At 40.7% G+C, this 12,133-nt stretch overlaps 1 protein-coding gene across 6 annotated transcripts in view; it reads left to right on the top strand.

Annotated features, from left to right (window-relative positions):
• Nucleotides 1-12,133, top strand: part of RNF220 (ring finger protein 220) — a 402,605-nt gene that overhangs the window by 310,713 nt on the left and 79,759 nt on the right. For 5 of the 6 annotated variants that reach the window (XM_032218004.1, XM_032218003.1, XM_032218002.1 and 2 more), the window contains one exon: nt 7,445-7,487. In XM_032218004.1, coding sequence (XP_032073895.1) covers nt 7,445-7,487 — 43 coding nt within the window. Of the gene's footprint in view, nt 1-6,607; nt 6,746-7,444; nt 7,488-12,133 lie in introns of those variants that run through there. The other variant, XM_032218007.1, reaches the window with a different exon arrangement.

Genomic DNA, 12,133 nt, shown 5'->3' with positions numbered 1-12,133 from the left:
CTTTCGATACCATCGACCATGGTATCCTTCTGCGACGACTGCGGGAGGTGGGAGTGGGAGGCACCGTGTTGCGGTGGTTCTCCTCCTACCTCTCGGACAGGTCGCAGTCGGTGTTAGTGGGGGGGCAGAGATCGTCCCCTAGGCCCCTAACATATGGGGTGCCTCAGGGCTCGGTCTTATCCCCCCTACTATTCAACATCTACATGAAGCCGCTGGGAGAGATCATCCGCAGGCACGGGATCAGATACCATCAATATGCGGACGATACCCAGTTGTATCTGTCCGCCCCGTGCCAACTCAATGAAGCGGTGGACGTGATGAACCGAGGCCTTGAGGCCGTTATGGACTGGATGAGGGTTAACAAGCTTGTACTCAACCCAGAAAAGACCGAGTGGCTGTTGTGCTTCCCTCCCAAAGATTCGACCAATATTCCATCACTCAGGCTGGGGGGTCAAATTTTATACCCCTCAGAGAGGGTTCGCAACTTGGGAGTCCTCCTGGATCCACAGCTATCGTTTGACCACCACCTGACGGCTGTGACCAGGGGGGCATTCGCCCAGGTTCGCCTGGTGCGCCAGTTGCGACCCTACCTGAATCGGGATGCTCTCACAACAGTCACTCGGGCCCTTGTGACCTCTAGGCTGGAATACTGCAATGTGCTCTACATGGGGCTGCCCTTGAAGAGCATCCGGCGACTTCAGCTAGTGCAGAACGCGGCCGCGCGAGTGATTGTGGGTGCACCTCGGTTCACCCACATAACACCTATCCTCCGCGAGCTGCGCTGGCTACCTGTCGATCTCCGGATGCGCTTCAAGATGCTATTAGTCACCCATAAAGCCCTGCATGGTAGTGGATCTGGGTACTTGAGAGACCGCCTTCTGCCAATTACCTCCCTGCGACCAATTAGATCTCATAGATTGGACCTCCTCCGTATTCCATCGGCCAGCCAGTGCCGGCTGGCAACTACAAGGAGGAGGGCCTTCTCAGTAGTAGCCCCGACCCTTTGGAACGAGCTCCCCGTGGAGATTCGTACCCTCACCACCATCCAGGCCTTCCGCACAGCCCTTAAGAACTGGCTAGCCCGTCAGGCCTGGGGACAAGGATAGCCGCCCCTCCCGAATGATGAATGAATGTTGCTTATTACTTTTATTATATGTGTCTACGTCATTGTTTGTATTCCCCCTTCCTGATTTTATGTGAGCCGCCCTGAGTCCCATCAGGGAAAAGGGCGGCCTACAAATGTTAATAAACATTCAAACATTCAAACAAGACAAATTTTATAAAATGCTTCATGCTAAGTTAGTACATTGGGTCTATAGGTCCTGCATATTACTGGGTGATTGGAATGGCGTTATGGATACCAAGAAAGATAAGAAGGCACTCCGCCAAAATACCCAAACGCAAGCAAAACTACCTAAGTCCTTCTTCAATATGATAGAGGACTTTGAATTGAGAGATATCTGGCAAGAAAGGAATGCAGAAGAATATGACTTTACCTTTTTTTCTGATAGACATCAATCCTTTTCCAGGATTGACTTCATATTAACAACCAATGATTTGCTTTCTAGGGTAAAGAAGACGAAGATATGCTCCAGAGCCTTATCAGATCATAATCCGGTTTGGATGGAGTTGGGAGTTGGGATCCGAGCAAGAAGGTCTTGGAGACTGAATGAAAATTTATTTAGATATGAGAAAAATATTAATGAATGTAAAAAGTTGTTAAAATAATATTTTGTTTTTAACATGAATAAGGGTACATCTATGGAAATGGTATGGGATGCAAGTAAAGCGCATATGAGAGGAGTTCTGATAAATATGAATAGATTACATAGACGCAAACAGGGGGAAAAGAGAATTGAACTTGAAAATGAAATTAGGAAGAGAGAGCAGGAGCTAATCTTAAAACCAGGAGACAAAAAGATCAAAGAAACAATCACATTATTAAAAGAGCAATTTAACATGCTGATGTCAGACCAGGTGGCTACCAATTTGCTATATGCAAAACACAACACTTTCTGTAATGCAAACAAATCTGGTAGATGGCTAGCATATTTGATTAGGAAAAAACAGAAGTCTCGTAATATATCGAAATTACATTTTAAAGGGAAGAAAGTGTACCAACGGGAGGAGATTCAAAGGGTTTTTCATGAATTCTTTATAGGACTGTACACGAATGATAAAATCCAAAGCTTAGATATAGATAGATACCTGGATAAAGAAAAAATACCCATAGTTAAAGACGAGCAGAGGGAAAGGCTGAATCAACCAATAACCTTGGGAGAAATTCTCCAGGTAATTAAACAGCTAAAAGCAGGGTTAAAAATTTGCAATTAGAAATGGTAGAACCGCTTAAGGAATTATTTAATAAGATCCAAGTGGAAGGGAAGGTACCCCCATCTTGGAAGACAGCCTTTATATCCTTGATACCCAAAGAAGATCAAGATCTTACTCAACCCAAAAATTATAGACCCATATCATTACTCAATATAGATTACAAAATTTTCACTAAAATACTAGCTAATAGGTTAATGTTGGCTATTCAGCAATTGATTCATAATGATCAAACAGGTTTTATTCAAGGGAGACAAATGAGAACTAACGTAATACATTAGAATACCTGGGAAAGAACAACCAAATTCCTGCTGCGCTTATATTTTTGATGCTGAAAAAGCCTTTGATCGAGTGAATTGGCAATTCCTGCTGAAAATATTGCAAAAAATGCAAATAGGAGAGCACTTTTTACAATCAATTAAAGCAACATATCAGGAACAAACAGCTCAAATCATAATTAATGGGAGTCTAACAGATTCATTTAAAATTGAGAAAGGTACAAGGCAGGGTTGTCCCTTATCCCCATTATTGTTTATTATAACTTTGGAACTATTGTTGAATAAAATACAGGGTTCAGGGGACTTACAGGGAATCAGGATTAGGCAGCAAGAATATAGAGTACGTGCTTTTGCGGATGATTTGGTTATAACATTAACCCAATCACAGGAATCTAGTAAGGTTTTAATGAATATGATTAATCAATATGGTCAAGTGTCAGGATTTAAAATAAACTTAGGGAAAACAAAGATACTAGCTATAAATATGAATACTAAACAAAGGGAAGAACTAGAAGGAATGACAGGATGTGAAATAGTTAAAAAGGTCAAATATTTAGGAGTTTATATCTCAACCTCAAACGGGAAGTTATATAAGTATAATTATGAACCACTATGGCATAGTATACAGACAGAAATGAAAAGATGGGAGAAATTACAGTTATCTTTGCTGGAAAGAATAGCAGCAGTGAAAATGAATATTCTACCTAAATTTTTATTTCTTTTTCAATCGTTACCAATACTTTAAAAAGATGCAAGCCTGCTAGAATGGCAGAAGGGTATTAATAAATTTGTATGGGCAGGGAAGAAGCTGAGAGTAAAACTAAAAATAATGCAAGATGTGCGTGAAAGAGGCTTGAAATTACCCAATTTAAAACTATATTATGATGCAGTAGTTTTATCTGTAATTAGTGACTGGATTAATTTAACAGATGATAGAATACTTAATACTGAAGGGCATGATTTGGTATATGGTTGACATGCTTATCTGCTATACAACAAAAAGGTGGATAAGAATTTCAAAAGTCATAATTTAAGGAATGCTCTACTGCGGGTTTGGAAAAAATATAAATACAAAACGATAAGATACCCATGTGGGCTATTCCCAGACACGCAATAGAAAATATGAACATAGTACAAAAACAGGATGTAACTACTTACAGACAGCTTCTTACTGCAGAAAGAGGTGTACTACAACTGAAACCCTTGGTTTAGGGAACCCTAAAAGAGGAAAAGGTAATTCAAACATGGTTTCAGTATGGGCAGTTACAGGCTAGATGGAAAATAGATCAGAAAATTGGCTTTATGCAAGTCGAGGATAATTTACTTAAACAAATTAGAGATCAAAATCCAATGTATATAAAGAGATTATATAATGTGTTAATAGAAATTGACTCGGAAACAGAACTAGTTAAAGACTGTATGATAAAATGGGTTCAAAATGTTGAAGAACCAATAATGTTGGATACATGGGAAAAGATTTGGGTGAGAAATGTAAAATTTACACAAGCCCAAAACTTGAGAGAAAATGTTTATAAGATGTTTTATAGATGGCATTTAGATCCTAAAAAAAATGGCTTCTATGTATTTGAACTTACAACCTAAATGCTGGAGATGTGATTCTGTGGATGCTACATATTTTCATATATGGTGGACTTGCCAAAAGAGTTAAAGCATTTTGGATAAAAATATGGTGGATTATGCAAAATGTTCTTTAAAAAAGGATAAAGTTTACCCCTCAGTTATTTTTGTTAGGCATAATTACTGATTGTACAGTTGTAGAGACTAATCTGATATTGCATTTAATAACTGCAGCTAGATTGTTGGTGGCGCAATACTGGAAGAAGGAAGATTTGCCTACTATTCAAGAATGGACATTGAAAGTAACAAACCTAGCCGAGATGGCCAAAATATCTGCATATCTTAAGGACCATTCAAATGAGAGATACAAACTGGAGTGGAAAAGATGGATTGACTATACTCAAAACAAATATGGGACTCAGAAATTCCAGATAGCTTATGATTAGAGATCAGGGATTATAAATTATCTAAAGTTAGTCCAGCAAGGAGGAGCTAGAGTTCAGTGGAAATACGTTATTAACTATCTTTTTTTTTAACTGTACTTTAGATTCTCTTTGTTAAAGATTTATATCCTGTATTGGTTCTGGGAAGTCGGGGGGGGGGGGAGAGGGAAGGTTGGGCGGGGGGTTTGGGGGGGGAGGGGGGGACTAAACATTTGTAAAAGTTTGTTTTTTTCAAAAATGTTCAATAAAAAAAATAAGAGAACGGTGGTTTATGTGTGACATGATAGCAGTGTTCCAATATTTGAGGGATTGTCATAGATAGGACAGGGTCAACCTATAGTCCAAAGCACCTGAGGGCAGATGGAAATTTATTAAGGAGAGATCCAACCTTGAACTAAGAAGAAATTTCCTAACAGGGAGAACAAGTGATCAGTGCCTCCAGATATTGTAGGTGGTCCATGACTGGAGGTTTTAAAGAAGAGATTGGACAATCAGTGTAGGCTCTCCTGTCTGGGATTGGGCTAGAATAACTCCAACGTCCCTTTTAACTTTATTATTCTATAGGCTTAACTTTCTTGCAACAACAATTTGGAAATAACACAGTAAAATAATGTCTGACAGTTTTAGTAACATTTGAATTTGGAAAGGTTTTTATTTCGATATTGGTCCTACTATAAAGAGCTACAATTCACCAGAGCCAATTCCTATTGATTTCAATAGGATTAAACATTTACAAGACATGAGCATATTACATATTGATCTTCATTTACTTTAATAAAAGGGTAAATTGCTTATATATTCTAACTCTGTACTAGCTACTATTCCTATTACATACAAGGATATTTCAAGTCTCATAAAATGAATATTTTTCTGACAGTGATTTTTTTTTATGATGCATACTACGACATTTTTAAGACTAAAGAAATCTATCTCCAAGCAAATCTGGGGTGTCATATTAGCAGAGCACCCAGTAGCTGCATGATATCCTTTTTACAGGCAGTAGTCTGACAATATGGTCCTAAGGTTGGACTTTGAATGGGTGTTTGTACCTTCAAAGTTGCATCATATTTGCTATTCATGCTTATCAGACAGTGAAATTTTTCAGCTGTTACATTTCTATTTTTTCTAGAAGTGAGTTTAAAACATCTTTTCTGACTCTTTATAGTTGAAGATTGCACAGTGTGTTTACCCAAATTAATGTAACTTTGGTTTAATGAATTTACTCTTTCAAGGATTTGCACAACATACTAAACCTTAAATCTGAAAATTAAATTTATGTAGTGTAGTGTTTTACATGATTGTGTTTCCATTTGTGTGGAAATGTTGCAGCAAAAACATCATGTAGTAGTTGAAAAAACAGCAGTTATGACATAAACTTTTGTGGATTGTGATCAATTTCATTAAATGCATGGACAGCAATACACATAATTATTGGCAAAATACACGTGTATTATGAATATAAATCAGGATGAAAATTATGAACTGCCATGCCATTTCCAGTGCTGCCATTAGCAAGACATTTTTTTCGTTTTAGGAAATGTGTATTTATGTCTTGGCCAGTAATCATTCTTACTTCTTGATCAATATAGGGTCAAGCTAGTGAAACCAGAATATTGGGCATCTGCCAAAGCTGCTGCTACTACAAAAATAGGGGCATGGGTCTTTGCAGCACTCTTTATTTAATTAAGAGGAAAAAGAAAGAATACTATCGGTAGCCGTGGTCTTTTATTGTGAAGAGGAAAAATGCTGCTTTTCAAAGTACAGACCCGGCGCGCTCTTGATTTGTTTTAAGGAGTTGTGTGAGTTGGGCAAAGATTACACATTACAGGCATCCGGGCTGTGGTAACTGGTGTTTACAAAAGTGATTGAGGAACGCACTATTATTATAGCAGAAATCCCCCTCAACCCTCGCCCGCTCTCAGCCTTAGTTGCCATGAGAACAACTTCCTCTGAACTCTCACCCCGCGTCGGCGACGGCTGGTCACATGATCGCAGCTAATATGGCGACGACCGCTGTTGCGGGGAGTTAATTGCAGGGGCCGGGGCCGTTGCCCGTATCCATTCTCATCCCTGGCCATGCAGAGCGAGAGGAGGGAGCCCGGTGGTCGGGAGGAGGTGCGAACGTGGACCGTTTCTGTGGCCGAACCCATTTTATTGCTAAGGAAGGGAATAGGTCTTGTTTACATCTAAAGGAAGCTGGGCCGTCCTTCCTGAGAGTGGGAGTGGTCTGTTTACATTCTCAGGATAAACTTGGAGAGGCCTCTTTTTATATAAAGAGAAAACGAATTATGTTAGGAATTGATTAGGAAACTAGTAGGCATGGCAGGACACGTTCGACGGGGAGGGGGGAAAGTTGGAGTTGTATTAGAAAATGGGGCCAAAATAGATACTCATCTGGCAGATCAGTTTGGAGTTTGAGCCAGCCTAAGGTAGTGAGATAGGCAGGGAACCTGGTTACAGCTACTAATACAGTCTGAATGCTTTTGATAATGGACAATCTATGAACTTTAGAAAGCAAATGTGACTGGCAATATCATGTTATAGGAGAGAGTTCTGAAAGTCCAAATATGACTTAGAGTTGAGCAAAAGAAAACATGGGAAGCTGTTAGGAAACTATGGATTTTTTGAATTAATATATGAAAAACCAGAAAGGAAGGTTTTTAAGGGTTGAATGAAACTGGTGTGTATTTTTAAAAATATTCTAGGAGTGGGTTCCTTTCAAGAATACTTCTTAAAGTTGATTGAATTATTATCTGGTTTTCTCATTAGCAGGACCTTAATCCTATCTATTTACATTCTTGTGTCTTTTCATAGACTTTTTTGCGAGTAAGGGCAAACAGACAGACCCGGCTGAATGGTGAGTGGGACCTATATTCTTGTCTTTTGTTAGGAATAATAATTTCCAGTATTAGTGTCTGATGGGGTTAATGCTCTCTTTTATAAGATGGTTTAGTAAGTTGTGACCTACAATTTTAAAGCCTTACTTATCATTTGTGTTACCAACCTGTTTTTGTTTCTTTAAATCTTTCCTAAATTGGTGCTATCATTACCACCAGTACTGGATACTGTCTACTACTTAGAGCCATGTGTATTAAAAAAAATAGTGTCATTTCATATTTTCCTCTTTGTAGTTTTTCCAACCACACATCATATGTGCTGTTCTTCAATTTCTGATCAATTTCCATGTGTGTGTGCGTGTGTGTATGTGTAATCTCCTGTGCCCAATCTCTGTCACTGTAGAGAATCAAAATTAACTTTCCACAGATTTAATTCCTCAGATTATTTGCCCTTATAGGGAAATCACATATGCAATATTTGCATACAGTAATTTTTTTTACAGCTTTTAGCACTGAGACTTTTAGTCAGATTAAAATATTAATACTATGAAATCTGAGTGTTTAAAACAAAAATAAATTTCAAAAGCTGTAATACTTCTTTAATTCTATTTGTCAGTGTTTATTTCAATCAAAAGCAAATACACTGAAATCTCAAACATTCAAATTATAAAGTATTCTAAAATTGAAAGAAAAGAATCTTTTATTACGCATTCAAAATTACTAGGCAGCTGCAAGGTTATAAGATCTATGTTAGTGGTATTTACAACATTGTAAGAGTGAACTCTTGAATTAAGATTAATAAGCACCATGCTTTGTATTCTGAATACATGTAATCTGTGTTTTACATTCATAAACTGCTGTACAATTTCTATTGAATTCCCCTGGCATATGATTAATGAATATGCTATTATACCATTTCATATATTGATCATCTCACAAATATTCCTTGTGGCATCTGGTGCTGTTATTGGAAAATGCCTAGTGCCGAAACACAAATATTTTTCCAAGACTTTTTAAAGCAAATCAGTTCTTGCTGGGTGTATTGGCTTCATTGAAATATAATATTAATCAAAGGCTTCTTGAGCTTTTGTTGCTGTGCAACAATCCAGATTTTAAAGGAAAAGGTGATTTGGAGCCAATTTAGGTATTGTACATACCATGTACTTGTCAACAACTTTAAAAATCTATCTTTTTCTGACTTTTAATGGTAGCTTTGAAATAAGGATGTCATTTATGTACCCATATGTATTCCAAATTGCCCAAAACTCCCCCAAATAAATCTATCATAAAACTATTTTATAATACTTTGTGTAAAACTAAAAAGTAAATCTTGATTTCCATTACCCTATAATTCCAGAAAGTTAACTGTACATAGGCACACCTTCTCTGTAGTTGTCCCAGCCTTGAAATAACTTTCTACCTGAAATGTGAGGGATCCCTATCCTTTGAACCTTGCAGAAGGCTGTAAAGACCTGGCTTTTTGCCCAAATGTCAAGAGATTGATTGGTCTGATGCCTATTGAAATGGGGGAAGGTATTCCTGTTTTTACCAGTTATGAGCTGAGTGGGATCATTATATGAAATAGATGGTCATATAAATTCTTTAAATAATGATGTACACATTAATTCTGAAAATAATTGTGTCAATTCGCTTCCAAGGGTGAATTGAATACAATTCTTAACTACCGTATATACTCGAGTATAGGCCGACCCGAATATAAGCCGAGGCACCTAATTTTACCACAAAAAACTGGAAAAGTTATTGACTCGAGTATAAGCCTAGGGTGGGAAATGCAGCAGCTACCGGTAAATTTCAAAAATAAAAATAGATACCAATAATGTTTTTGAATATTTATTTCAAAGAAAAACAGTAAACTAGCAGTGTATTCAATGAAATACTTCACTCACCTCATGATGCTGATGTCCCGCTGTGATGATGATGTCCCGTGCAGCCGCGGGAGCGATGTCCCGCCTCCTATGACACACGGCACAGTGATTCCTATCATTGGATCACTGTACCAGAGGAGGTGGGACATCGCTATGTGGCTGCTTGCCATAACAAGGAGGAGGTGGGACATCGTTGCAGAGCGGCAGGAGGGGGAGGAAGGGGAATAGTAAGACAGCCCTGCATTACATTAGAACGTGAGGAGGGGGGATGGTGCGGTGCGCGCTGCGCGGCAAACTGACACAGAGGGAGGGGAAACTCACAGGGGCACTGGGCCATTCACGAGTGTCACCCAGCGGCATGGCCCCGCCCCTTTTTCTCCTCCATTTCGGGCAAATTTTTCACTGACTCGAGTATAAGCCGAGGCGGCTTTTTTCAGCCCAAAAAGTGGGCTGAAAAACTAGGCTTATACTCGAGTATATACAGTATACCAATCTGGAATATGCAGAAGAAATGGTATGATCTGAGCACGTACCGTGTTTCCCTGAAAATAAGACAGGGTCTTATTTCCTTTTGCCCCACGAAATATGCCTTGGGCTTATTATATGGGGAGGGCTTATTGTTTTGGGGTTGCCGGGTAGCTGCCCCCTTGTGCACTGGCTCCCAAAGAGCTGGGCACAGCCTCAGGGGTGAAGCAGCCATGAGGTGACCACACTCATGAGCAACTGCCCGGCAAATCCCCTCTCCAGCTGGGCAGAGCGCCATTCACTGACCTAGGGGGTATCCCTAAGGTGCCAAGGCACATGGCGCTCTGCCCGCTCCCCAGCTCCCGTGGCTTGGCACATTCGGGATATCCCCTAGGTCAGTGCATGGAGCTCTGCCCGACTGGAGAAGGGGGGGTTGTTCCGCCCCCGCCGCGCTCCGAGCATAACTTCTCCGGCTTCCAAACTCCAAAACTCGGCTGCTGAGTCTTCCATCAGCGGCCACTCTAGGAGTGCGCTCTATGGTTGTGGGCCGCTGCCAGAGAGTCTTCCGGACAGAGAGTCTTCCAGCAGCCAGCCCACAACCATAGAGCGCACTCCTAAAGCAGCCGCTGCTGGAAGACTCGGTAGCCGAGTTTGGAAGCCAGAGAAGAAGTTATGCTCGGAGCGCGGTAGGGGCGGAACAGGTGTTCGCACCACCCCCCTCTCCAGCCGGGCAGAGCTCCATGCACTGACCTAGGGGGTATCCCAAATGTGCCAAGCCATGGGAGCTGGGGAGCGGGCAGAGCGCCATGTGCCTTGGCGCCTTAGGGATACCCCCTAGGTCAGTGAATGGCACTTTTCCCGTCTGGAGAGGGGGTTTGCCGGGTGGCTGCTCGTGAGTGTGGTCACCTCATGGCTGCTTTGCCCCTGAGGCTGTGCCCAGCTCTTCGGGAGCCAGTTTACAAGGGAGCAGCCACCCCTCCCCCCCGGCCAGGCAGAACGCCACTCCCCAACCTAGCGGTATCCCGAAGGCGCCAAGCAATGTGAGCGCCTTCCCCTCCGCTCCCACGGCTTGGCGCCTTTGGGATACCACTAGGTCGGTGAGCAGTGCTCTGCCTGGCCGGGGGGGGGGGGTTGTCATCCAGGGGACTTATTTTTAGGGGTGGGCTTATATTTTTGCCCATGCGAAAAATGTGGCAAGGCGTTAGTTTCCAGACAGGTCGTATTTTCGGGGAAACACGGTATTGATCAATGGACAAGCAAAATTGAGTTAGAAGCTATTAACTAATAAGTAGGTTAGTAGACTAGAAAAAGACATGGTGGGTTTTTCTTTTCAATAGAGTGCTCAACATAGGTAGAATGTGGAATACAAAATTGGATTTCAGTATGTAAATGATTACCTAGATTATAGAACAAAAGTAGGTGTGATTCCAGGCTTCACAGCAATATAAAAGTTATGTAATACATACAAAATAAGGCCCTGCAAAACACAAGTGCCCTTCTAAACCTCTGCAAAATAAAAACTCCAGGTAAACCAGAACCGTGGCACGACAAAACCGCGGTCCACTAAAGCGCGCCCGATTAAAGCGCGTACCTGACGTCATCAGCAGCGCGACAAATACGACCACGGAGAAAAAAGGGCGCTTTAAAAAGCGCTTTTAAAGCAAGCCGATTCACATTAAGGTAAGGGTTAGGGTTAGGGTTAGGTTAAGGGTTAGGGTTAGGGTTAGGGTTAGGTTAAGCGTTAGGGTTAGGTTTAGGGTTAGGTTAAGGGTTAGCGTTAGGTTTAGCGTTAGGTTAAGGGTTAGGTTAAGGGTTAGGTTTAGGGTTAGGTTTTGGGGGGTTAGGTTTAGGTTTACGCGTTAATTTTAGCTTTACCGCTCACAGTGTGCTTTTTTCGTCGCGCTGTGATGACGTCAGGTACACGGTTTCGTCGAGCGCGCTTTAGTCGACCACGGTTTTGTGGTGGAACCAACCAGAACAAGTACATGAGATAGTGTAAATTAAGACTAAGTCTGAATTTGTGCTGTTTGGATTAACAAAGCAAAGCCTGTCACCATTGTGTACTTTTGTGTAGAAAAGGAAGCAATGGATGTGTTTGAAATATTTTTTGTAGCAATTTAGATCCACGATTAATCCAGAAGGAATACTTAAAAAAAGTGACTATCAACAATACTCTGGTTCATGAAATCATTCCAGTGACAGAATTGTTATTGTAATGTTAATACTGATTTCCCTATGCCTTGGTTATTTAAGCAAAATAAATCTAATAATTTAAAATGTCTTGTGCATCTTAAAACTATCAAACTTTCTTTTGT

Source organism: Thamnophis elegans, chromosome 5 (assembly GCF_009769535.1).
Source record: "Thamnophis elegans isolate rThaEle1 chromosome 5, rThaEle1.pri, whole genome shotgun sequence".
NCBI lineage: Eukaryota > Metazoa > Chordata > Lepidosauria > Squamata > Colubridae > Thamnophis > Thamnophis elegans.
The sequence above is the reverse complement of the archived record's forward strand: the minus strand, read 5'-3'. Positions and strand labels throughout refer to the sequence as shown.